The sequence below is a fragment of the Strigops habroptila genome, chromosome Z, assembly GCF_004027225.2.
Source record: "Strigops habroptila isolate Jane chromosome Z, bStrHab1.2.pri, whole genome shotgun sequence".
NCBI lineage: Eukaryota > Metazoa > Chordata > Aves > Psittaciformes > Psittacidae > Strigops > Strigops habroptila.
In genome coordinates this window covers 77,195,006-77,220,666 of record NC_044302.2, presented here as the reverse complement: position 1 = coordinate 77,220,666, position 25,661 = coordinate 77,195,006, and the positions used below count along the sequence as shown (strand labels likewise).

The 25,661-nt window shown below is 39.7% G+C and overlaps 1 protein-coding gene across 2 annotated transcripts in view; it reads right to left on the bottom strand.

Annotated features, from left to right (window-relative positions):
- SCAMP1 (secretory carrier membrane protein 1) overlaps window positions 1-23,998 on the bottom strand; it is a 39,508-nt gene extending 15,510 nt beyond the window's left edge. For both annotated transcript variants that reach the window (XM_030512498.1, XM_030512499.1), the window contains exons 1-4: window positions 23,752-23,998; window positions 10,594-10,671; window positions 3,568-3,666; window positions 3,184-3,295 (exon numbers count right to left, since the gene is read on the bottom strand). In XM_030512498.1, the coding sequence (XP_030368358.1) occupies window positions 3,184-3,295; window positions 3,568-3,666; window positions 10,594-10,671; window positions 23,752-23,808 (346 nt within the window). In that variant the 5' untranslated portion in view covers window positions 23,809-23,998. The remainder of the gene's footprint in view (window positions 1-3,183; window positions 3,296-3,567; window positions 3,667-10,593; window positions 10,672-23,751) is intronic.
- Window positions 23,999-25,661: the final 1,663 nt, after the last annotated feature.

The following is a 25,661-nucleotide window of genomic DNA, read 5'->3' as shown; positions in this document are numbered from 1 at the left end:
TTCACCACCGTCACAGTAAAGAACTTCTCCCTTACATCTAACCTAAATTTCCCCTGTTTAAGTTTGAACCCATTACCCCTTGTCCTATCACTACAGTCCCTTTCTAACACTTTGAACTAGGTCCCAATATAGTTCACAGTTCAAGCTTTACCTAAAAGCCCAAAAGCCTCAAGAAAGGCAGCTATTGAAATGGTCTAAACTACTCTCTGTTTTCAAGAAGATGCCCTACAGCACCACTGTATTTTGATAAAGTTGTGTGACAGAGTAAGGACACCACAAGGGATGTGGTATCCGACACTTGAATTTCCTGTATGCTGATCTGCTCAGATGCTAGAGTATGCACTCTGCCAAACAGAAGTAGACACAGAGATTCAACTGAGATAACTACAACAAACCTTTACCCTAGCATTACAAATCCTCATCATGTTCCAAAAGTAGAGCTGAAGTAGAGACTAACCTAAAGGCACCTTTACATGACATTCTGACAAGTTCTGTTTGCAATTTCTATCTTCAACCTTATCTTTATTAGCAGTTCATCTGGTAAGAATAGAAAACTTGCAAGGCTTATATACTTGCATTACGTTTTGTTTCCCCAGTCAGATACGATGAAGCTGGTAGTTCTGTCCAAACAGGTCCAAAGTACCACATATCTGTTAACTTTTCTGCCTCTTCTACTGAAATTTTTACAAAGCTTTTCAGAGCAGGGTATTGGCAGAAGGAGCATACTGAAGGTAATCAAATAATATTCCCATTCATATTACAAACTACTTTGAGACTTCTTATGTGAAAAATACCTGATAATAATTCAGATCTTTATTCCCACAGTATATGGTTCCTTCTGTCAGTACTAACAGTTCAAAGACAAAGTTATGGAAAAATTCAGGTATCTTATAATAATTCAAGATATTATTTAAGAATTTTATTTCATGTGTTTTCCCACTGCTGTGGCACAGGTTTCAAAATTTTCAACTAAGACAGCTTGGTGAGACAGTCTGAGATCAAAAACCAAGAGGTTTTTTCTAAATACATTCTGGATATTCATATTCGAAGACCATATCTTGATGAGCAAAAAGCTAGCTCAGAGTTATTTCAATCAACACACATTACCACCGGCAGGCCTATTAACATAATTTCAGTGGCATGTCTACACTATAAATGCAGACAACCTTAAACAAGCTTCATGCAAGCACAGAAAGGGATTTTCAGGCATGCCCAGATGAACTAGCTGAATTAGGAAACAGCACACCTTCATTAGCTCAAATGCAATGCTGCAGAGGACCTGAGCAGAAAGATTAAAGGCTGAGCTGACCTACCAGCCTGAAGATATTTGCACTGTAGTCAGTTATGTATGACAGTTTCATAGATGGCAGCCAGTATCATAAACTGAATGCAAATAGCTAGACTATTGCAAAAGACCCTGTCCTCCAATCAAGACAACTCTACAGTGATTTCTCCTCAGTCACAATAGATGATTCCTGATTAGCAGCATCTTTTACACAGTCATTTGGTAAAAAAAAAAAAAAAAAAAAAATAGCATCTTCTTTAACACTTTAGATGCCCTCTCTTCTCTGTTCAGCTTTCCTAAAAAATCCTTTAGATTCTTCATGGATTCAAGCATTTTGATGTGAACAACTGCAACCTAATAACAAATATCCATTTTAGAAATGACCTGAAACATGCACTGGGTAACAGAGTTAGGTTCTCTAAAATACAGATGAACAAAACTGTCCCTAAAGCCAGGAAGAGAAAAGCAATCAATCCAGACCATCACTGTAAGTCAGTGAAATTAGATGAAGCGCCATACGTGGAGTAGGAAATGAGAGAAAAAAAAAAAAACAAACCCACAACAAAAACACAACAAAAATATCCACTAACTGGGAGAAGAGGTACAGATATTTAATAGAGATACTGAAAAGAACAAACATGAAGAAAATAAAAATGGCTTAACGAAGGGACAAAAATCACTGTGATTCTTTTTCTCAGAAGAAGAATAGCAATTTCCCATTCCCAGACCCTAGCAAATGACTGTTCTCTACAGTTTCCTGAAGAGGTGGAGAGGGAAGTGCTGAGCTCTCCCAGATATCCAGTGATAAGATGCATGGAAATGGTTCAAAGCTGCACCAGGGGAGGTTTAGATGTAACATTAAGAAGCACTTCTTTACCGAGAGGGTGGTCAAACCCTGGAACAGGCTTCCTAGAGAGATGGTCAATGACCCAAGCCTGCTGGTGTTTAAGAGGCATTTGGAGAATGTCCTTAATAACATCCTGTAACTTTTGGTCAGCCTTGAAGTGGTCAGGCAGTTGGGCTAGATGGTTGCTGTAGGCCCCTTCCAACTGAAATACTCTATTCTATAAAATTCACAAGACTTTGAGTTACTAAGCAATTATGTTATCTGGAATTGCACTAATGCATATTTAAAAAACACCAGCACATGTGGAAATAAAACAGTCAGGATTCTAGACACGAGTAAGAAGACCACACAAAGTCAACCATGCACACAGTATTATGTTTTAGCTTTTTTCCTAACTTCAGACTGAAGTTCTTCCTTTTGAAATGGAATATTCCCACAGATCTACTTCTAGCAAAGTACCTGCAGTTAAGGAGATGTAAATCTTCTCATTTGTGCAATTGCTGTACAAAACCTAATGGTTTTGCACAGCACACAGTTTATGGCAAAATGAGATTACTGATCTTGACTACAGGTTCCAAAGTGTCATGAAAAATAGAAAATTAGATCTTTCTGCTATTTGCATACAATATTATGTCTGTAACATAGCAAAATATGATAAAAAGAGAATGTTTTAAAACAGGTAAGTTCTCCTACATCTATAAATACTGACAGAAATAAGAGATGTTACTTATGGAGTTACTTTTACTTCTTCTCTAAATGCTCCATTTCTATTCAATTGTATACTTAGATATTAACCTAGAATAAAAATAGCTGATAGCAAGAGAGTAACATCTTAAGGCCAAACTTAAAATTTTAACAGTGAAACTCTACACAGGACAGGACAGTTTTTATTCACTGTATGCATTGTCTCAAGGGAGATGAACTTTCTTTTCCTGAAGAGATTATAAATCCTCGTCTTTGACCTGTTTCAAAATGTCACTGTAAAACTAAACTAGTTTCTAAGAAAATGTGAAATATCTGCAATTTAAAGAAGTATTTTTTTCATGCATACCCCCCTGCTGATTGAGACTCTGCATTTCCCTTTCTCTGCGATCTAATTCAGCTGCTTTTCTTTCCAGTTCTTCTTGACGCTTTAGCAGTTCTGCCTGGGCCAAGGCATGCTCCTGAACAAAATAAGCATTGTTAGATATCGATTAAAAATACAAATACAAAATAAAAAATTCCAAGTCTGTTTTCTATAATTTAGCATCTCCAGCTATGGATGAAAACTGGCCTAATATTGCCCAAATTTATGCATTAACTGATTACTTAAAGGCAGTATTAATTTTCATAAATCATTAGGAATACATTATTCCAGAAATAAATACATTATTTCACAAGTGTATTTAAATACTTATAATTAAATGGAACCTAGTGCCTGAAGTTGCAGACAAACCTTTGCAATCTGTGTGTAAGCAGGTGGTTCTTCTGTTGGTTTCATTATTGCTGGCTGGGTACTGGGTACATTAGGCATTTTCACATTTCCTGGAGGAGGCTAAGAAAACAAGAGACAATTACAGGGAAACAGTTTCCTATTCTAATAAACATCTTTTCATTAAATCTGTAAGAACCAATATAACTGTTTTAAAGTAAGTGTTACTGACAAACTGAAAATCTGGTGTGCTGCCTGCAATATTTATAACCTTTAGGAAAAAGAAATTAACTATATTCTGTGGTGCAGTGTTCTGCTTATTTGGTTTTACACTGCACTACTTCCTATAAACACACATGGAATCTTAAGGATCAGTAAAAGTAAACTGAATTTTAACTTTGTTCAGATGTGAATATGAATAAGGACAGTTACTGTTTAAGAGAATTGCAGGATTTAACAGTGATTTATTTATATTCTGAAACATGATGCCATTTATTAGCAATGTCTTTCAGACCCTTCTACTTAACAAAGGCATATATCGCCTAGCTAACTAGAGGAACAATGTACCATATTAAATGCTCCAATTCAAGATCCATAATCTATTGCTCAATTACTCTACCAGCATGTACCCTCATATCTAGTTTCAAGTACCACTGGCAATTCATTCACTTGATTACCACCTATACGAATACAGCTTAGAAGAAGCTCTTAGTAACGCGGATTCTTCCTTTTTTTTTTTTTAAATTCTCTCCTTATTCCCATCCCTGATCTCTGACTTTCCCCACGTCTCTATCATACACAATACTAACCAGTAGCTACCAAACAAAGGAAAAAAATATTACCTGGATTGAAGTTATCAACCAAACTTTACCAAAGCAGACCTGTATAGCACCACTATGATGTTATTTTATTCTTAACTACATTTGGGGGAAACTACAATTCTTTCTTTGTGTAGAACTTGCAACATGCAAGACTTCCCTGTTCTGAGATTTTGTAAGGCAGAACTATTTATTCCCAATAAGACTGAAATCAAGAACAAAAATACAGTGAGAATGTAATGTTTTCAATACAAAAACACCTTAAAGCAAAGCAGGAATAACTAAATACCACTACCTTGGCAAATTATGACTTGGTACGGGTTATCTGCAAGTTTTCTAATCATCTTTTGAAATGCACAAATGCAGTACACTGAGAAGAAAACCTATGCTTGAGTAAAGTCCATCTCTGTGTGTGATGTTGCAGTACATCTCAGCAACATCAGCCGATTCCAGCATTTCAAAATTATCTTTCCACTTTATACATCAGCTCCTAACAGAATACTGAGATACCAGAGAGGTCTCATTCCTCAAATGCTTGGTGATTTAAGTTTTTCATTCTAAGAAAGATTACTTGGTACTGTGGAATGAAGACAACTGAAGGTTAAATGCCAAGTCCTGCTCTTGGGTCACAACAACCCCATTGCAATGTTACAGGCTTGGGGAAGAGTGGCTAGAAAAGGACCTGTGTGTGTTGGTCAACAGCCAGTTGAACATGAGCCAGCTTGTGCCCAGGCAGCCAAGAAGGCCAGCGGCATCCTGGCCTGTATCAGCAATAGCGTGGCCAGCAGGGCCAGGGCAGTGCTCATCCCCCCGTACTGGGCACTGATGAGTCTGCACCTCGAATCCTGTGTTCAGTTCTGGGCTTCTCACTACAAGAGAGACATTGAGGTGCTGGAGCGGGTCCAGAGAAAGGCAACGGAGCTGGTGAAGGGTCTGGAGCACAAGTCTGATGAGGAGCAGCTGAGGGAATTGGGTTGGCTTAGCCTGGAGAAAAGGAGGCTCAGAAGGGACCTTATCACTCTCTACAACCACCTTAAAGGAGGTTGTAGCAAGGTGGGGGTCAGTCTCTTTTCGTAAGTGATAGGACTAGAGGAGTTACACCAGGAGAGGTTTCAATTGGATATTAGGAAAGATTTCTTCATCAAAAGGATGGTCAAGCACTGGAATAGGCTGCCCAGGGAAAAAGCTGAGTCACCATCCCTTAAGATATTTAAATGACACGTAGATGTGGCACTTAGGGGCATGGTTTAGTGGTGGACTTGACATTGTTAGGTTAACCGTTAAGTGGACTTCATGATTCTTAAGGTCTTTTCAACCTAAATGATTCCATGATTCTCTGAAGCTGGTTAACGACAGTTAATAAAGACAGTTAACTAATTCCTTATGTTGGAGTATACTGTGGTAACGAAAAAGGCCTGTACAAGAACTCCTACAAAAACTAGACAACCATCTTCTACTTCAAACATAAGATAGAAAACCTGCACCACAATAACAAAAAGCTACTGAACAAAAACTCTTATGCATTATGCATTGTAGGCCATGGCAATGCTACAAAAGCTAAAAAGAAAAAAAAAAAGTAACAATAGCTTTGAAAGCATAACTGATAAGCAGCTGCCTGCTAGACTAATAAGCAAGACTGTTCATAGTTTCCCACAAGGACTACAGCAACCCTCCATAATACTGTAAAAAAGTAACAGTAATACTATCTGTAATAGTGTAAAAAGGTGGATTATCAGACTAGAAAATATCTGAACAATGAATTCAAAATATTTATCTTTGAAAGATGCTTTCTCTGAACAACCTACAGGGCTGCTAATGACTGAAACAGGTATATATGCTTATGAATAAAGAAACTAATCAGAAAGCTTACAAGCTACAGAATCGAAGATGTCAACCAACAGCATACATGACATTAATATAAGGTACTAATTATGTACAAGATTCTTCTGATTCAGATTTCTACATTGTTTAGGTTCCACTATATGCTAAATTACCATCTATACGGTGTTAGACTTGCTATCTATTGTGCACATAATGATAGTTGCGTAAAAGACCTGCTGCCTACATAAAAGCCTGTACCCTGGAAGAATTTGGACCAGGGGTTATGAATTCTGGAATCCTAAGAAAGCCAAGAGGGACTAGGGGACAAAAGCTGTTAAGGGATATTACAAAGCCTACCACTTCTGAGAGGCTCTGAGACCTGGGGACTCCTCCCTTCTGACTGCTGGAGCTCAGTCCAGCTCTCCTGAGACTCTTTGAGGGCTATCCATTTCAGGCTGATGAAGACAGTTAGGGCTTTCCTGTTTCCAGGTTCAGCTAGCAGCATCTTTAGTGTGTATCCCAGGGATGCACACAAATACACACACACCTGCACACACAAGGGCACTAGAATGGCCAGCCACACAAGCTGCCACAGACAGGGCACTTCCTTTAACACCACCCAAACGTAAAACTACCAGATTTACACAGAACAAAACCAGATACACAGAGTCATACCCCACTGCTCCTCTCCAGTGAGTGTGACAGCTGTCACTTTTCCTTCCTCTGCTTTGAAGCCAGCTGAGGTACATTCCAGTTCATGCTTTAGTAATTTTCCATCTTACTTTTCTTAACACTCAGCTGACTACCTATTTCTATTAAGAAGCCAGGTGTGGATGATCAATCTGGTTTCTTATAAGCACTTCACTGTGCTTGGATGCAAGACAGAAGGTAGGGAGCTGCCCAGGAATTTAAGGGTGGGGGGTGGAAATCAATTGAAGTGTCTCTTAAAAACAAAACTACCTCAACTCTACTAATAATTTTTTCCAAATTTTTAATGCAGCAATTTGAAAGCAATTGCTATATGCATTATTGTGTCTATTCATGTTATGCATATATACGCAGAGTGCTCGAGGGAGTTCAACATGCATTAGCAAAACTTGTAGAAGCAGGAAGAGAGTAAAAGCCTTCTTTAACAGTATTTTCATTAAATGATGAAGCAGAAATACTAATTGTCTAATCTCATCTGTTCCTTCTTCATTTCAGAAACACGAAAAAAAGACACAAAGTAATCTCCATGGTGACTGTTAGAGCTGGAGACAAAACCACTGAAGATGCAGGCAGTGATATTTAATCTGACATTTATACCAGGAATACTCCTCATTTCTCTTGTTAGATGTCAAGGTCGTAATGCTTGACACCTATTATTTCCTACATCCATTCACTTTCCCCATTACATCTTACATGTTATTTTCCTATCAGATTTTCCAGTGCAGATGTGAAGGATATAATTTAACTGATAAAAGGTGAATGCACAGAAATAATTTCTCAGTACCCGAAGCAGGAGTACTGAGAAAAAGTAGAATTTTCTTTTTTTTCCTCCTGTCCTATCTTGATAACCAAGAACTGGTAGGAAGCATCTCCCTTGGCAAAGGCAAAACACAACTGAGCTAAGACAACAAATGTCAGTGTTCAGAGTTTGAAGTCACTTTCTCACAAAAGAAATATTTTTGCAGTCCAGCATGCTTTAGCAATTTGAATTTGACAGGAAGGCGGAAAGAAGGTTAATGCTGCATTAATACTATAGAACACAACATACCACGTTATCACTAGTACTAGAAATTTGGATTTCTAATTGAAGCATACCATTCTCAGCTTCTTTAAGAACTACAACTATACATTATTACTCTTAGTGAAACAAATATCATTTGAAGTTTTACAGACCAGTGATTCCCAAATTAAAGAGCACAAAAGCCTCCAGCACATATTTTGCTACCACTAGCTTGCATCCTTTCTGCTCACTAACACCACTGTGGTTTCCAAACATTTGAAGTGGGATTACCTGCACAAAATTGTTCCAGATGACTCAGATTTCCAACAAACGTAGAAAAAGGAACAGCAGCAAATGAAAGCCCCCAGAAACTATTTGGATGCTTTTGCTCTGAGCAAGACACAAAATACAGAGTAATTTCTATCCCTACACTGACAGACATTGTAATCCTCCAAGCCTAAAATTTACAGACCCCGCTTCTATCTCTGTTTATCCAGCCTTTAAAGGCATTCACTAAAGGCTAATTATTACTGCACCCTTAGCTGAACATATACTTTACCCTTTCAGTCTTGCCTTCTGCAGAAAAACCCGTGGAAGTTCTTTTCCTCTACAGAGAACTCATTCAGTCGACAGTTTTTATGAATTCGGTAACATCTCATAGATTATTAACTGAATCTCTCTGTATGAATATAGCACATATTCAGTAGATCTGAACACCGACTTTAAAGACTTTCTCCATCCTCCCAATTTTTCTATATGAGTGACATCTGTAATGAGCAATTAGAATGTTTTATACATGCACAGCTGACTGTTCAAAGCCAGTACTCAATTTTCCTCTTTCCACAGAGCTGCATGTTAAAGTAAGTACGTAAGTAATTAAAAAATGTCAGAGTAGCTCTAGATTGTTGTGGGTTTTTTTAAACAAGACCTACTGTCTTTATAACTTAGGTCAATACAAAGCATTTTTTAAACTCCTCAAGTTTCAGAAAGAAAATTTCTGATATTGTGAGTTTGGAGAAAAAAAAATTTTCAGACTTATTTAATATTCTTGCTACTCAGGTGATCTATGACATACTCATCAAAACCAAGCTGGTTCCAGTGCAGCATTTTAACACTGTATGAACCCTTACTGTTGCACTGCTGTGACTGTGTGCTCTACCCCTGCTGCCCCAAGCTGACCTTTATTTCCTGTGACCCTGCCCAAGTGATAAGCTCCAGCAGCAGTCATAATGGATGCTTCTGGTTGTGATAGCTGCATGACTCAAAGTGGATTTGGGGGAGAGAGATAACAACACAACAGCCAAGGGCTATTTTAAGCAATGCAACCACCTAACCCCAGTGCTGGTTAAGGTCTAACTCAAGTTTGGAAGAAACTAACTTCTGTAGTTGGCATGCAAATGTAACTATGAATCAATTATCTCACTCCACAAATACTGGACAGCCCAGGGCCTGTTGAGCCTTCCTGCACAGCAGCAGGCTGCAGGCCAGGATCTCCCTTTGAGCAGGGACACCTCTTAAGGTTACTCCTCTAGGTTGAGAGATTCCTTGCTGCAACAGATTCTCGCTGAGTAATTAACATCATGCATGCTAAACTTTGAAATCTTAGCTAAGTGATATCAAGGATTGATTGTGCATACATAATCCCTTAGATATAAACCATTGACAACATCTGGGACTAAGTCTGGATGCATCTGCACCTAAACGCCCCTCGGGAAGGAATACAGAAAGCAAGTGGGTCCCTTCTGAACCTCAGGACTCAATGGGAGGGACTCCCTGACAGTTTGTCTAACCCTGTCCTCTATGCAGTAAATAATCACATTTACCTTGCTATTGTATTGTTAAACCACTGTGACATTTACTATCAAACTGTTAAATTGCTGCTTCTCTCTTTAGAGTGAAGTATGCCATGGCATCTGTGACAACTGCAAAGGTTCGATTACCAACATTCCCTATCAGCATTATCAGATTTGCCATAGGAAATAAGCTTACATTTGGAAAAAACTGTATTTGAATGTTTATAAATTATACTGACAGACATAAATCATCCATGCATTTTGCTAATCTTGCACAAGATGTTAACTAACAAAAGTAACCACTGAAAAATGCTGTTACTACCCTACTCCCTATGTCCCTCCCACCCCTTGACCCCAGCCCCCCTCTCCTGTAGATGAAAATAAGCACAAGGTAAACTAAAACTATACAAATAAGAGGCAAACTCCGACTATGTTGCTTGAACATAAATTACTCCTTTTTCTACAGCACAAGTATGCATAGCCTACGGACTGTTACTTAAATGCAATTTTTTTCTCATTCTGAGCAGCGCCTTTGTTCATTAAGTGAAAAGGAAATCAAAAGCAAGACACTGGGGAGGTGTGCTACACTCAAAAGCTTTAAAGCAAGTAGAATTCAGAAAAGCATAAAGACAGACTATCAGAAGTCCTACTCAACAAGGTAAAAAAATGAATTCTGTTTTGCCCCCCTTTCTGAGAGCCACTGTTCCTTAACAGGTCAGACCTCACTTAAACCAACTTACCCACTGAATCCTCCAAATACTTCATGGGACTATCTATCCTTACACATCTTCCATCACCTCTAGCTAGCCCATCACGTGTTTCACAATGTCAGTCCAAAACTCTGAAAACAATACTTTACAAATCTTACCTAAAAATGTTAATAGCATGATTAAGAAATAAATGTGCTTACTGTTCTTGAATCAGAAAAAGGATTGTACTCATCTAGCCCTGGAGGAACATTTCTTGTCACTTGTGTAACAGAAGGATCCTAGAAGAGAAAACAGTTATGTAAATGTATGCACATGTATATAAGCAACAAGTCAACACTTACATCACTGTAACATATAAACCTCAGCTTTTGTTTCAATCTAAAAAAAGGTTTGTTTTCATCAAAAAAGACTGTAAACATCCACCTCTTTCTCTGTCTTTCAGATTACATCGTTTTATTTTGAGTTTCTTATAAACCTAGATTAACACAGTCTAAAAGAAACTATCTGTGATACACTTGATTTGCAAGGAAAAAAGCTCTCAATAAAGAAGGGAAGAAAACTATCCCGTTATGCTGACCACTGGACCCTACAACTATACACCCAAAAAGCACAACAGAAGAAAGGAGCTTTCTGGAGCTCTTGGTTTTCCTTACCCAGAAAAACCTCCAACACCTTCAGGAACAGGAAAAACATTTCAGAAAAATGAAGCTGAGGAAACAGTGTCCCATAGTGTCAAAAGCACCTCTAGTTCTGCTTTTCCCTGAACAGGTAAAATGAAGAAAATAGTGTAATTTTTTTCCTCCAGTGAACTACACAGGCTGTTATGTATAGATAAACGTATTTTCTCGATTTCAAAAATCTAGTTCAACATTAGAAAGAAACTGGGCTTGATAAAGACTGGGAAGAAAATAAGTATTTACATTTATATACACTTACATTCATATTTCCTTTAAAACCTCTACATGAAATATTTGTCTAATAAAAAAATAAAGTGATTTAATCTACACTTAAGCAAACATACAAATTATTAAGATACTGAAAATTAAAATCTAGATTCTTAGAATCAGCATCTATTACACCATTAGCTTAGTCTTGAAAGCAGTAAATTAACGTACAGATGCAGGAACGGAATTTTCCTAATGTCTGCTTTTTTTCACTACCCTCTCCAGTGGAATGGGGGTGAGAATCATAAGTCAGCTGTCCTGCCTGTGTCCCCTCCCAACCTCTTGCCCAACCCCAGTCTACTGCCAGGAGGAAGCTGAGTGTGAAACAGAGAAGGCCTTGATGCTGTGCAAGCACAGTTCAGTAACAGCTGAAACACTCTGCCTTACCAGCACTGCTTTGGTCACAAATCTGAAACACAGCACCACAGGGACTGCTATGAAAAAAAATTAAGTCCATCCTAGCCAGACCCAGTACGCTTATTCTAGCCTTTACATGTTAGTGTGAATTAGCAGTGTACAAAATACTCTATTTTTTGTTCATGCTTTCAGTATGGTACCCACTTCACAAATGCTGTTGTATCATTCACTATTCCACACACAAAAATGCCCAAATATAGACACATATGAAACTAATGATAGCTAACCATCAGCCACATAGTGGAACAACATGCCTACATTATTGAAAATCAAATAGCACTTAGTACTTTAAGTTAAATTAGCTCCTTTAAAAGTACATTTCAACAATAAACTTCTGTTTGTAGAGTGCTGTACTAATCACATACCTCAGCTCAACTGTGTCCACGAAGGACAATAAATGCAATTATCTGAATAACCAGAATATCAGACTCATGGGACAGCCACTGAACAGCATCAGATTTCCGAAAAGCAGGAAAGAGTGTTCAAGTCAAATTCAGAAGAGCAATCTATATTTAGAAATGCAATATGCAAACAAGAATAAACACCTGATGAAAGAAAGCCTTTTTTCTCCGAGTGTTTTAGAGAAGATGGGGGGGAGGGAGAAGTTTCTCAGATGTCTTCAAACAGCTATTGTGATATTCTAACACTGACAAATAACAGGAAACGTGCTGAGCCAAACAAGCTTACTATATCTAAAGTCTTAGTACTAAAAGTAAGTTGTATGCTTAAATATACACAGCGAGTAGAGCAAGAAGCCCTCCACCAGAAGTCCATCCCATTTTGAATTACAATTACCATACTTCTGCCAAATATTGCCATTGCTTGCCAAGCATCGGCAGCTGAAAAAAAAACCAAACCCTGAATGACTCAGAGTATATTCAACACCACCTCTATTTTAAAAAAATTTCATTTCCTAAAAAAACCCCAAATACTAAAATACACAAACTGAACCCCACTATGGCAAGTAGCATTCAAATTCTGCTCTCAGAAAACCTCAGTTACACAGCCTGCACTTAACAGACGTTCATGGCCTGATTTATCCCACATTCAGAGAGACTCATGGAAAAGTAAACCAGAGATCACAAGAAAAGAAGTGTAACCTCACAGCTGGAGGAGGCAAGTATTAGTCTGAAGATCCGTTCCTCTCTCATACTCGGTCACTGTGATCTTCTCTAATGCTAGAACTATCCTCAGCATGGAAAGAAACAAGCTCTTCGTAGTCTGGGTACCCAGGTGTAGGCTGCTAGATTTCAAATTGTACTGAATACCTACAGAGCATCGAACAACTGGCGCCAACAGGAGCTGCATTTTGTATTTCAAAACACTTACAGTATTTCTGAAGAAATTAGACCTGACATCCCAAGGAATAGAAAGAATTACTTTGAATCATTTAACTTACACTGACTGCATCTCATTTTAAAAATAGAGCAAATGCCAACTAATCTTAAATACAGTGAGGCAAACTGTGAAGCACTCATACTCACTGCTGAATAATAAACCATTGAATTTAGAATTAATCAGGGTTTGATTAATGAACACGTACAATAAATGTTGTGCAGGACCACATACCCAGAGAAAAAGTGGCATTTAAATGAATGCTATCAAATTTCTATGTTGCATGACAGGGTATATTTTAGTGAGTAAAACCTTTAATATTCTACAAGAATAAGTAAATCTAGGTTGGCATAACTTACTTTTCCATATTTATATTCCATCCAGATAATAAAGTTAAAATGCACTATGTTTTTAGTTTGGGGGTGTGTGTGTGTGTTGATATTAAGTAGCAGAAAAAAAGCCACAAAGACAAGTTCTAATAGGTAATAATATACAGACAACACCACAAAGCAGCAGCAGGGATGGAACCATCAAATACCCAGGGACCTCAACTTGCTGCATGATTTACGTGATTAAAAATCAGGTTACCCTCTGCAAATACTGAAGATTGGGAATTTCTGGGGCATGCTTTAGATACTCTAATGTCAGTCACTGAATGCAGCAACAGTAAAATGTCCAGTCCCACCTCAGGCTGAGGAAAGCTATGTTCTGGTGGACCAGTACTTCTGCCCAAATTGGACCTGCTCTTGCCACAACCTGATTTTCCTCAGCCACCCAGCCAGTTCCTGTTCCTGCTACTTTGAGTGCTGATGCCTGTAATTCTCATATTGTACAGCTCCTTGTTCCAATTCATACTTCCTTCTCCAGCCTTCTCTCACCCAAACTCCTGCTAGCCCCCCGAGTTTCTGATCTTTTTATTTAATACTATTAGTGATAGCAACCTTGGAACAGAATTTAAAAACAGGCCATTTTTCATGCCCAGCTACTGTAGCTATTGATGTATTTAAGGCACACGCATTCACTTCAGCTGAATTTTCAAGATCTGAATTAGTTCAGAAGACTGGAGTTTTAAGAAACAGCAAAACTTAATTAACTGCTTTCCTTCTAAACTTTCATTTTAACTGTTTCTTGTAGTCTCTCTCCTATAATGCCAACCTCAAAAGCAAAATCAGCATCACACTCAGAATCACTAGGAATCGGGTTCAAGAAGCACCCCAGTATTAACATCAAGAATAGAAAAGTCAGTCAGAAAAGAAAAAAAAACCAAAACCCAAATATACACAAACAAAACAAAACGAGAAAACACAACACATTTTATCTCACATTGCCAAGAACATCTATAGAACTATTACAAATGTCTCCTGTGCCAAGTTAACAAATTATGCTCACATCACTCAGATACAGATAAAATTAACTGAATACCCAGTCATCACAGAGGGTGTTCAAACACAATTAATTACAAGTGAGAATGTTTAAAATGGAGCAGAATAATCTGTTCCGTGCAAGTTTTTACAGCTTTTTGAAAAACAAATTAAAGGGAACAGAGACCTCTGTTGTCTAGGAGACCAAAACTAGTCATCAGCTACTAGGTTTCATTAATACACAAGAGATTAGCAAATTAAAGACTGAAGAAGTAGATACATCCATAATGATTCTTTTTATTACTGTTCACTGGGAATAGGTCCAGCATTGTTCCACCATGAGTGAGATGCTCTGATAGCACACAGAACCCAGTAATATTCTTTAAAACACCTCCAGCTACGTTTACATTATTAGTTCTGACTGATATAAATGAAGAGAAAGTAGTGAACTAGGAATCACCCCCTCCAAACTGTTGTCCAGGTTGCTGAAAAAAATTTTCGCTTTTGAGATACATCTTTTCTTCTATCAAAAAAGCAACAGCATTTATCATTTGCACAAATACTTTAACATGGAATGAAAGAGAGGGGGGAAAAAAAAAAGACTAAAATATAACAATGATAAGACGTGCTTGTGCAGTGTTTTTTCTTGAAGTGGAAGTAAGTGACATCAGTGCTCTGCACAGAACATTTAATTTACTTCAGTATTTTTCAGTTTGCTCCCAATGACCAATAGGGAAGTAAAAGCAGCATCTTATTGCAGAGGTCAAGAAACAGAGTTTATAAACACTCTGAACGCTGATTTGTATAGACATTATGATGGTTTTATAACACATCAGTAATTGAAAACAAGAATTTCAAATAAAAATCACATAACCTAAATAGAACAAAAAAAAACTGTTGGAAAAAGGAACAGGGAAAAATTCATAAGATACTTTTACCATAAAAAGAAGATGGAAAACCAAGGTAACTATAACGAAATGAGATAAGAAGGTAAATTTTTAACACTGATTTACAAGAGCAAGTAAGAACAACTAACTATCTTCTAAGACTTGGGTACCAGGAGTATTGTACCTCAAAAAAATACAATAATCTTGTTGTTTGGAAAAAGCATAAAATTGAAATGCTGCACTTAGAAGTGACAGAATATTTTTTTTTTTTTATTTTTTTTTTTAGGTTGTCTTGGAATTTACAGGACAGCACCAAAAATCTGAGTAAACTAACAGGTACACCTGGTTAGTCCTAGGAAAAAAAGAGTAAGGAGAAACAACATACTATGAACACAAAAAAGGATTTTAAAAAGAAGTTTAATCATTTGTAGTGAATGAAATCAGAAAAAAGAAAACATGGAAATACTATATTAGTTATGTAGCTCCTTAAGTACAGCCAAGGGAAGATTAAGCTACTAAAGACGACTGTAGAAATCTTCATTTTTTACCTTAGTTCTGCATTAAGTTCTATGTTAAGAACTCTTACTGACTGGAGTAGTTGAAATCCAAGCTGAGAAAACAGTTCTCCTCATCGCAAGACATCTTAGAAGATGAAGTCTCTTTATATTGTCAATTCACTGCACTAATCCTACCACCTCTCTCATCAGTCACTGGCTACCCTTCAGCTCTGCCACCATACAATCCTTTTTTATTTCAAGATCCCCACAAATAAGTTTATCCAACCTAACTGCTTTACCAGTCACTGACATCAACCAGACTTCACTTTGCAAATATCTTCAGCATTTACTGTTCCATAACCACCTAGCTATGCATTTTCCCTGTTGCTCTTTATGCTTGGAGGGAACTCCCCAGAAAGCAAGAGAAGCACAGCCCCAACCTTATCTCCTAACCACTCAACATGCTCAACAAAGACGTTATTCCTAAAATAACTCTGACTGTATACAAAATAAATGCAGAAGCCAGAGGTCTATCAGGAGTGAATCCAGACTGGTATATCCACCCTGGGGAAGTCATGAGATTAGATCCACAAATCTAGCAAAGTCAATCTTGACCAACTAGGATTTCTTATCCCTACCACTCCTACTAAAAGGCTTTGTTTTCTTATATGAAAAGGATAAACCTTTTGTCTCAAGCTAAGCTCTCCACTGATTATCACAACTTATTCCCAATACTCACTTCATATCAGCCTTTTCTAAATATGAGTAACACTAATTGTACACTTTCCAGTAAGAATTCATCCTGGGGTCTGGCGTTGTTTTGTCTGGTTGGTTGGTTTAGTTTGTTGTTTGGTTTTGGTTTAGTTTGGGTTTGTTTGGTTTTCTTAATGGTAAGAGTTGTACTTCCTGCCCACTGTTGAGTACTTCCTAAGATCACACCATTGGCTCAGAAAATTAAGCAAAAATGCACAACAAAAAATGCCCAAAAGTTTGTTTGTTGATCTGAGTTTTTTGATTTCTTGATCAAAGAGAAAACTACCCACTCCACTTCTCATAAATGAGTTCCGGAGAGGAATTAAAGCTATTGCTGTTTCAACTGAAACTCTCCATATAATATATTTTGCTTTCAGTATCTCCTCATGAGCATTTTTGGGGAGAGATTTCTGACAAAGCCTACCTTTTGAGAACAAAACTGGAAGGGGAAAGAAAAAAGGAAAAAAAAAAAAAAAACCCAAGAAAAGAAGTATTTGGCCAGCAATGAATATCTTTCAAAAAAGTCCTGCGAACTGTTAGGTTTCAGTTTTTTAAATCGGGACCTGACACTTGGAAAAGACAACAGCCTGCACATGAAGGATGTATTTTTCAGTATCATAACATGCTGCATCCCACCAGATTAAGCCTCTGAAATTGAAATTTGCACATGTTCAGTAAACACTCAGCACAAATCAAACAGCTAAATTCCCCAAAGACTTCCTCCTTTTTCATGCCACAACAAGCTGTACGTGGACAAGTTAAGTTTCAAGAAACTACTGATGCTTTAATGCAGTGTCAAACCTTGCTGGTTCTTCATGCTTTGTTTCTTTCTTCATCATCCCATGCCCAAGAACAAGCCAAGGTACGGAAACTTCACAAAAGCAACTGAATTGAGATTTCATGTTTTGCTATCCTAATAGTACATTAGCAGTACAAACAGTTTACATTTAACAGTGTGAAGGAACTCATAATATGTTCTAAGCTATTATCAAAAACCACTTACTAAAAAAAAAAAAATTGTCCTCAAAGCTTACACCTAGAGGAATTAGCAACTTAGAGGCAGAATAAAGACTATTCAGTACTTCTAGTAATAAAAAAATAAAAATGTGAGTAACCACTACAACAGTTCTTTCACAATTTCAACATCTCATTCACTGATCAGCCATTTCCCACCCCCCCACAGAACAATACTCAGAAAAGTTTCACTCTAGCACTGCCCAAACACAATTAATAAATAGGATAGTATAAAAGTAGCCAGCCGGGCTTTCCTATACTTGGCTCTCAAGCAGTGCTTGTTATACGCCACATTATGCCACAGAAGCAGAGCTAGGATGGGTTCTGAGCTACCGAGCAAGGCAAATTCAGTTCCCCACCTCTGAAACCAAAAAGAACTTCAGAGGTTCACAAGGCCAAATTTCTCCTAAAGCTTGCACCAGTCCCACCCTGCAATGAGAGCAGGATGTCTAAAAAAGTATAATCTCCATCTCATAGCTATTCTCAAATCTTTCTCCTTCCTCTGTTCTGAAACGCATGTTCTTTGTAATGTTGAATCTCAGTATATAGTGCAATACTACTACTAATGGCTGTATATGTTTACACTTTAACAAAAATCTGGAAAAAAATGCAACCATAACTGATACTGAGTATCCATTAAAACACTTCACAGTTTTAATAGATTACAGTGCAGTTACAGCACTGATGAAGTGTACTCTTCAAGCTAACTAGTATGTAGGCCAGCTAAAGGACACTTCCAATACCATGATGTGCAGCATTAGATTATGCAAGATTTAGGGAAATTTATAAATTTTGAAGACATGAAGGGAAACCAGGTAATAAAGTCAGAAAAATATTTTATGTCCCTGGCTAATTTAAAGCCAGACAACTTAACTGGGTATATTTCATAGTCATATAAAAGAACAAAAACTCCATTATGCATATAGGCTCACTACCAAACCTTTAAATGCTAAAGCACAAATATTCCATCCTTCAAAAACAATTAACACTTCTCTTTCTTCCCATAGGTTTCTATAATTTTAACTTCACTTGAGCAAGCAATGTGTTAACTGTATAGATTCCACTGCCAAAAAAGGTAGCAGTCATCTGCATTATTAGCTTCAGCATAAAACCTCCAGTTTGCACTTCCTGCCAAACCAGCTAGATTAATTTGTGCTCACATGAGTCAGATTAAGTGTAATATTCAATTTATAACTGGAATTACCTCTGCAGTAAATTTAAACTCTTAACATATATTTAGCTCTAGTGACTCAAGTAATCCTGTGACCTCAGTGGGAGCAAGTCAGGTGCTAACGCCATTTTTAGGTATCTTAGAGCATCTCTGACATCCACAGAAGAATGGCAGTCATGACAGACCTACAAATGACCCATGTCTTTCTGGAGCAACAACCTGAAGCTAACCACAGTTTGGATACCTAATCCCACCAAAAGAAACTACTCATATAACTAACATTACATACGTTCGAGGTTTTCATGATTGTGTCCTTCCACACTAAAACTGAACAAGACATAGGCCACTCTGTTTAAATCTTCAAGCATATCACGTAGTGGTTTGGCTTTTACCTGAAGGTCACCATTCACATTTAAACAAAAATATATATTAGTTTTCAGTCCTATCATTAATTTCTATAGTGTCAAATACCTGCACCTGCTCCGAGCTCTAAACACATCAGATGAACCAACCCAACAGAATTTGTAACAGAACTCAGTTTCTACAGCCACTTACAAGTAACTGTTGCACATGTTCGAATGACTAACAACCAGCCCTCGAACCTTACCTTCTGTCAGCCAAGCCACAAAGGCCTGTGAAATTCATAGCTCTACTTAAAAAAAAAAACAAAACTTCTTCTCTTAGTAGTAGTACCACTCACTTATGATAAAAAAAATTAAAAAAAAAAATAACAACCGAAAACAGAACAAACACATTTTTATTGTAGATGAATTGTTGAATTGTTTCAGAGTACATGAAATTTGCACTGGGTTTCAAGAGACTGCTGTTTCAGAACCTTTGTAACTGTATCACCACCCAAGACAGAAGATTACAACTACCCCGGATCCTATGACATTTAAAAAAGAAAGAAGAAAAAAGCACAAGGAGACAGCTACATCAGAAATTTGCCTTTGTCATACAAAATTTATTTCCGCTGTTTAAAGAATAACCTGTCAGCACCTTGAGGATGCCCAAACTGCTCCAAGCTGGTCAGACCCACCTCATCGCTAAGGACTCGTGCAGTCATCATGGGACTCTTGGCTGACCCTTTACCTTCACTGGGCCTCATCCTGACCCTGAGTTGACTTTCAAACTTGAGCTCAGATCTGATTCCTCTCTATGGACTTGTCTAGCACTCTAGACTCTTGGACAGATGCAGTTACCATCACCTGATCTGCTCTGTTCACCCTGTGTGGGTGCTGTAGAACTGTTTCTCAGTAATAACTTTACCAAGTGTGAATTCACATTCACAAGCTATGACAACTGCTTCTCAGTGAAAGAAATGAGACAGCTTTCATTATTAGTCTGCTTTCCTTTATGATACTTGAGGTCACACCAAATGGGTATTCTTTCACAACGCTGCTACATCGTATTATAGCAGGATTATCACATCTTCACCTGTACGGTACATGGATGCATTTTCTTCTGCACAACTGCAATATGATCAAAAGCTTTTTAATGTTATAATTTTACTTATCTTTGTTTCATTACCTCTTGTCTTTCAAACCAAAACATCTCTTGGTTTTATCGGTACAGCATGCGAAGAACAGCTATTTAGAGAGAAATACTATGCCTTCAAAAGCGTATCAGCCTTTGGGTTCAGTTCAAGTTTTGGTTTTTCTTTTTTTTTTTAAGAATAAAAAAAGAAAAAGTAGAGGTTAAGTAGCCACGGTCTCAAAATCAACATTATACAATCAAGCCAAGTAAGCTAATATTTGAAACAAGAAATTCTATTTTACAAATTCCATTACTTCCAGTAGAACCAAAACAGAAACATAATTTAATTTTAGGTTTCCAAAACAGTTAACTACCCAAAATACTGAGTGAACTATATGTTTCCACTTTACCTTTATCTTCCCAGGGAACATATTTATTTGATTCAACATGAAGCAAGAATCTCAGCTGTAATCTTATTAAGATGCATGACAATAGTTACAGGAAACCTCACGAGTAGATCAGAGACAATTAGTAAAACCAAAATATTTAAGAAAAAAAAGGATCTTTAGACCCTGGCAACAACTCTTCCATGTGTTCAGCCCCCTCCCCCCTTCTCTGCCACACTACTTTGTAATTTTACATTAGCACACGAAGTGACTTCAAAAGTAAGGAAAACAACTAAGCACATCTTACATAAAATTATCAAGCAAAGACAAATAAAAACATGAGTACAGTGGAATGAGGTGTTCAGTCAACATAACTTCGGTTGTCAGGGTCCATCTGGAAATTCTGGTTCTGTGTATAAGGTATGTTAAAACACATAGACAAAACTTTAATGCAGACGTGCATTCATACTCACTAATTTCAAAGCTTACATGAGGCCTCTGCCCCTTCAAGTTAAATGTGTGGATGAGTAAAGGTATGCAAGATTACTTTGTGTGGGTAGTGGAATGTGACAGAAGTTAGCAAAGACTGAAGGAAATTAAAAAAGCCTCTGAAAAAGGAAAAGTGTACAACTTTCCTAAACCAACTTCTGCAAATAAAAGAAATCCAGAAGCGTGTCTGACAGTGAGCTTCAAGTTACAGAGAAGTTTTTGTATAAGTTTTTTGCAGAGGGACCTTGACACGCTTGCGAGGTGGGCCGATGCCAACCTTATGAAGTTTGACCAAGCCAAGTGTAAGGTCCTACACCTGGGTTGGGGCAATCCCAGGCACTGCTACAGGTTGGGCAGAGAAGAGATTCAGAGCAGCGCTGCAGAGAAGGACTTGGGGGTGTTGGTTGACGAGAAGCTTAACATGAGCCAGCAGTGTGCGCTTGCAGCCCAGAAAGCCAACCATATACTGGGCTGCATCAAAAGAAGCGTGACCAGCAGGTCAAAGTGGCTGATCCTGCCCCTCTACTCTGCTCTCGTGAGACCTCACTTGGAGTACTGTGTACAGTTCTGGTGTCCTCAACATAAAAAGGACATGGAGCTGTTGGAGCGAGTCCAGAGGAGGGCCATAAGGACAATAAGAGGGCTGGAGCACCTCCCGTATGAAGACAGGCTGAGAAAGTTGGGGCTGTTCAGCCTGGAGAAGAGAAGGCTGCGTGGAGACCTCATAGCAGCCTTCCAGTATCTGAAGGAGGCCTGTAAGGATGCTGGGAAGGGACTCTTCCTTAGGGACTGTAGTGGCAGGACAAGGGGTAATGGCTTCAAACTTAAACAGGGGAAGTTTAGATTGGATATAAGGAAGAAGTTCTTTACAGTGAGGGTGGTGAAGCACTGGAATGGGTTGCCCAGGAAGGTTGTGGATGCTCCATCCCTGGCGCTGTTCAAGGCCAGGTTGGACAGAGCCTTGGGCCACATGGTTTAGTGCGAGGTGTCCCTGCCCATGGCAGGGGGGTTGGAACTAGATGATCTTAAGGTCCTTTCCAACCCTTACTATTCTATGACTCCTTTTATTGTGACATATTCTAGATGAGTAGAGCGTGGATTCTGCCCAACAGAAGTCTTTCCCTGAAGAGAAACTGGAATAAACTATTTCACTTCAAGCTATGTCTTCAAACCGTAAGTATGGTTAAGGTAGGTCTGTAGCTTATGTCTTAGAAACACTATATGGGACAAGTTACCTGGGCTGATGAGTGATTCAGGGGCAACTATACTTCTTCCAATACCCCTAACCACTCTGTGTATCCATACACATTATGTTTTGCTAGGTATTTTTGTAACAATTACAAAAAGTGAGGAGAAGCATCACATGGTTTTGTTGCTGAAGACACATTCTAGAACAATGACACTTTTTGAGTGGTTGGTGCCAAAAGGTATTTAAAACAACAGTTGGCAGCAACCTCAATGCCAGGGCTGCTGTTCATCCAGAAGGTCACTGCACTGCGTATATCACACAAAACCACAGTGTCTAACTTAAAGAATACAATCGACTGAATTTTATGACTATAAAAACTAAACTAATGATTCAGACAAGACTCCAATGAATAAATGACAGTAACGCTATGCTTCCAGCAGCTAACTGCACAGAAGTATGCTTGAAATATGACAGCTCAATTTTTAAAAAGCTTAATTATTCCAGCTGACATCCTAAACTCACTGCCATATACTATCTGCGAGCTTTAAAGTGTCAGCATGAAATAAAATGCAGCAAAAAAAAAAAAAGCTCAGTAAGATTATTAAAGTAAGTAGCTCAATAAATTAATTGAGTTGGCTTCAAATAACAAGGAAAGAAAACATAAGGAGGCAAAGCATCCAAGCAGGTTAGCTCATTTTGACAGCTGAAGCCAGAACAGTGGATGAAGAAACAATTCTCAGCTGTATGACAAGTCAATAGTGCAAAAACTAAAAGCTTTAGTGTACATTACAACACAGCATTCTGAGATGCAGGGTGGAACTTATACCTGGCCATCAGTACCCTGCATGCTTCTGAAATAACGTAAAGCAGCAAGTAAGCTTGATAAGGGCTTGGAGGAGGCTAAAGAGGAAAACCGGGGCAAATTCACTAAGCTTAACTATTTGGGTCAGTCAAAACGGAGAAAAAAAGACCGTAGTAGTATCATACACACAAAGTTACCGCCAAAACCAAGAAACCTGTATTTTTTTTTCCTTCAGAATGGTGCAGCTGAAACGCGATTTGTGTTTTTTTATCAACAGAAGGAAACACGCAAACCCGAACTTGTGAAACGGCTGTGCCCGTTCCTCGGGCTTCCAAAGCCGCTGCCACCCTCCGAGCCCCCCGAGCCGCCCTGCCACAAGCCCCGCGGAGGGCAGCTCCCTTGGCCGCTGCCGACCACCGCCCGCCAGCCCCCCGAGTCCAGCGCGACCGCCGCCGGCCCCTCCCCATCTCCCGCAGCGGGAGCGGGCCCCCCGCACGCCGCGGAGAAGGGCCGGGGCCTCTCCTTCTCCCCCCACCCCCGGACCCGCCGAGCTGCCCGCGGCTCGGCGCAGCCCGCTCTCCCCGCGCCGCGACGCCGAGGAAGGCTCACGTCGCCCACTCCCCGCCCGCAGCCTCACCTTGAAGGGATTGTTGAGGTCCGGGTCGGCGAAGGGGTTGCTGTCGAAGTCCGACATGGTGGGGGCAGACGGGCGCTGTTATCACCGGGTGGCGGCTCTCGCCCTGCGGCGCCCCCAACACTCGCCGACCCGCGGGCTGCCCCCCGTGCCGCTGTCACCACTCGCTACAGCCCGCGACCGAGCCCGCCCCCCCCCCACACCGACCAGCCGCCGACGGCCGACCTCCCAAAATGGCCGCCCCGGAAGTGAGGTGACGGGGCGGGACGGCCCTAGAGGGGAGGAGAGCTCCCGTTCCCGCGGCCGAGGGGGCCGGGCGGGAGCAGGTCACGGGGGACCCTGTTCCTAGGGGCGGGCCGGGCCGGGCTGGACGGAGCGGAGCGGGACAGGACAGGACAGGACAGGACGGGACGGGGTGGGAGGAAAGTTGGGAGGGCCCATACCCAGGGTGGGTGAAGGTTGGCGGGTCACTGTGGTGGGGGCTGTTGAGCGCCCGTCGCCGCTCCACCTGGGCTGATGGGGAACGATGGGGGTACTGTTCCGCCGCCCTCTCTTGTCAGCACCAGCCGTGGGGGAAGGAGTGCCGGGCGCGCAGCAGCGGGGCTGGCTCGGCCCAGCGCGACCTCTGGAAGGGGCGTGCGAGCTATAGCGACGGTCATGGAGGGGGCGGGATGCCTCCCCTCAGGGAGCGGCGCCCGGGCGGGCAGTTCCGTGTGGGGGCTCGGCCGATGCGCCCTGCCTTGGTGACCGTGCCTCGGTGCCGTGCGGACGGTAACCAACGGAAGAGGTGCGAGCCCTCTGCTTTCCTCCACCCGTCCCCACCTCAGCCTGTCTCGTATGGACAGGGAAATGATGGCAGAAAGGAAGCCTTCAAACTTATTAGGTAAAACGCAAACTTACTCTCTTGTTCCCTTCTGTTGGCATGATAAATGGCTTGCCAAGCGTATGGCTCAAGGGGGGCTGTAGGTAGGCTTTGAACTGCGGTCACAAAATCCTGCTTCCGTGAGTGGATATATCAAAAGGGCATCTTGGAGGTTTTCAACCATTTCAAACTGTTCAAATACTTCCTCAGAAACACTGCCACTGCAGTTTGAAGAACCACTCCGAATCATGCAAATAAATGAGAGCAGCTGTTTGAAGCACTGAAGAACCTTTAGTTGAAATCTGAAATGCCATATACTTGATACCAAACAGTCTATGTTGAGGCAATGCTTTTAAAACCAGTGAATCCTGAATTGTTTTACATGCTTTCTACATAAATATTTAAGTTTTAATTTAAATTAAAAAAAAAAAAAAAGGAAAAAGGAGAGGTTTCTTAGGCAGGTCAGACAAAAAGAAATTGCTATCAGAGTAAAACTGGCCTTTTAACTTTTTGGTACTCAAATATTATTTTTTTTCCCATGAAATAATAATAGACTAACAATAGGGCACACTATCCAGGGCTTTTTGAAGGCTGACTCAACACTTTTATGTGTTTAACTGGCTCTACATATATCATTACTCTCATTTGCGCACTGGCAGTCATTACAATGGTGGCATTCTGTCAACAAGTCAGGAAAAAGCCTATGTGTACACAAGGATTGATTTTGCAAGGATCAGTAAAGAAAGCAGTAATTGTTTCAAGGCTTGTTCTAATTTATGCAGAAGTTTCTCAATTGTTTCTGAAGGAGTGTCAGATATAAGATGGCTTGAAAACGGGACAAATCATAAAGGCGTAGCTTCTAAACAACAAAACGCTTTCAACTTTTTTGTTTCTATGAAGTATAAAACACTTCACACTTCAAAAAACATAAAGGCAGCAGTTTTACGATCAACAAAGGTATGTTACACTATCATCGGTCACAATAATTCCAGTAGCTCACTTATGGTGACAGCAAATCATTTTGTTTTCCAATATTCGCCCATGATGCAAT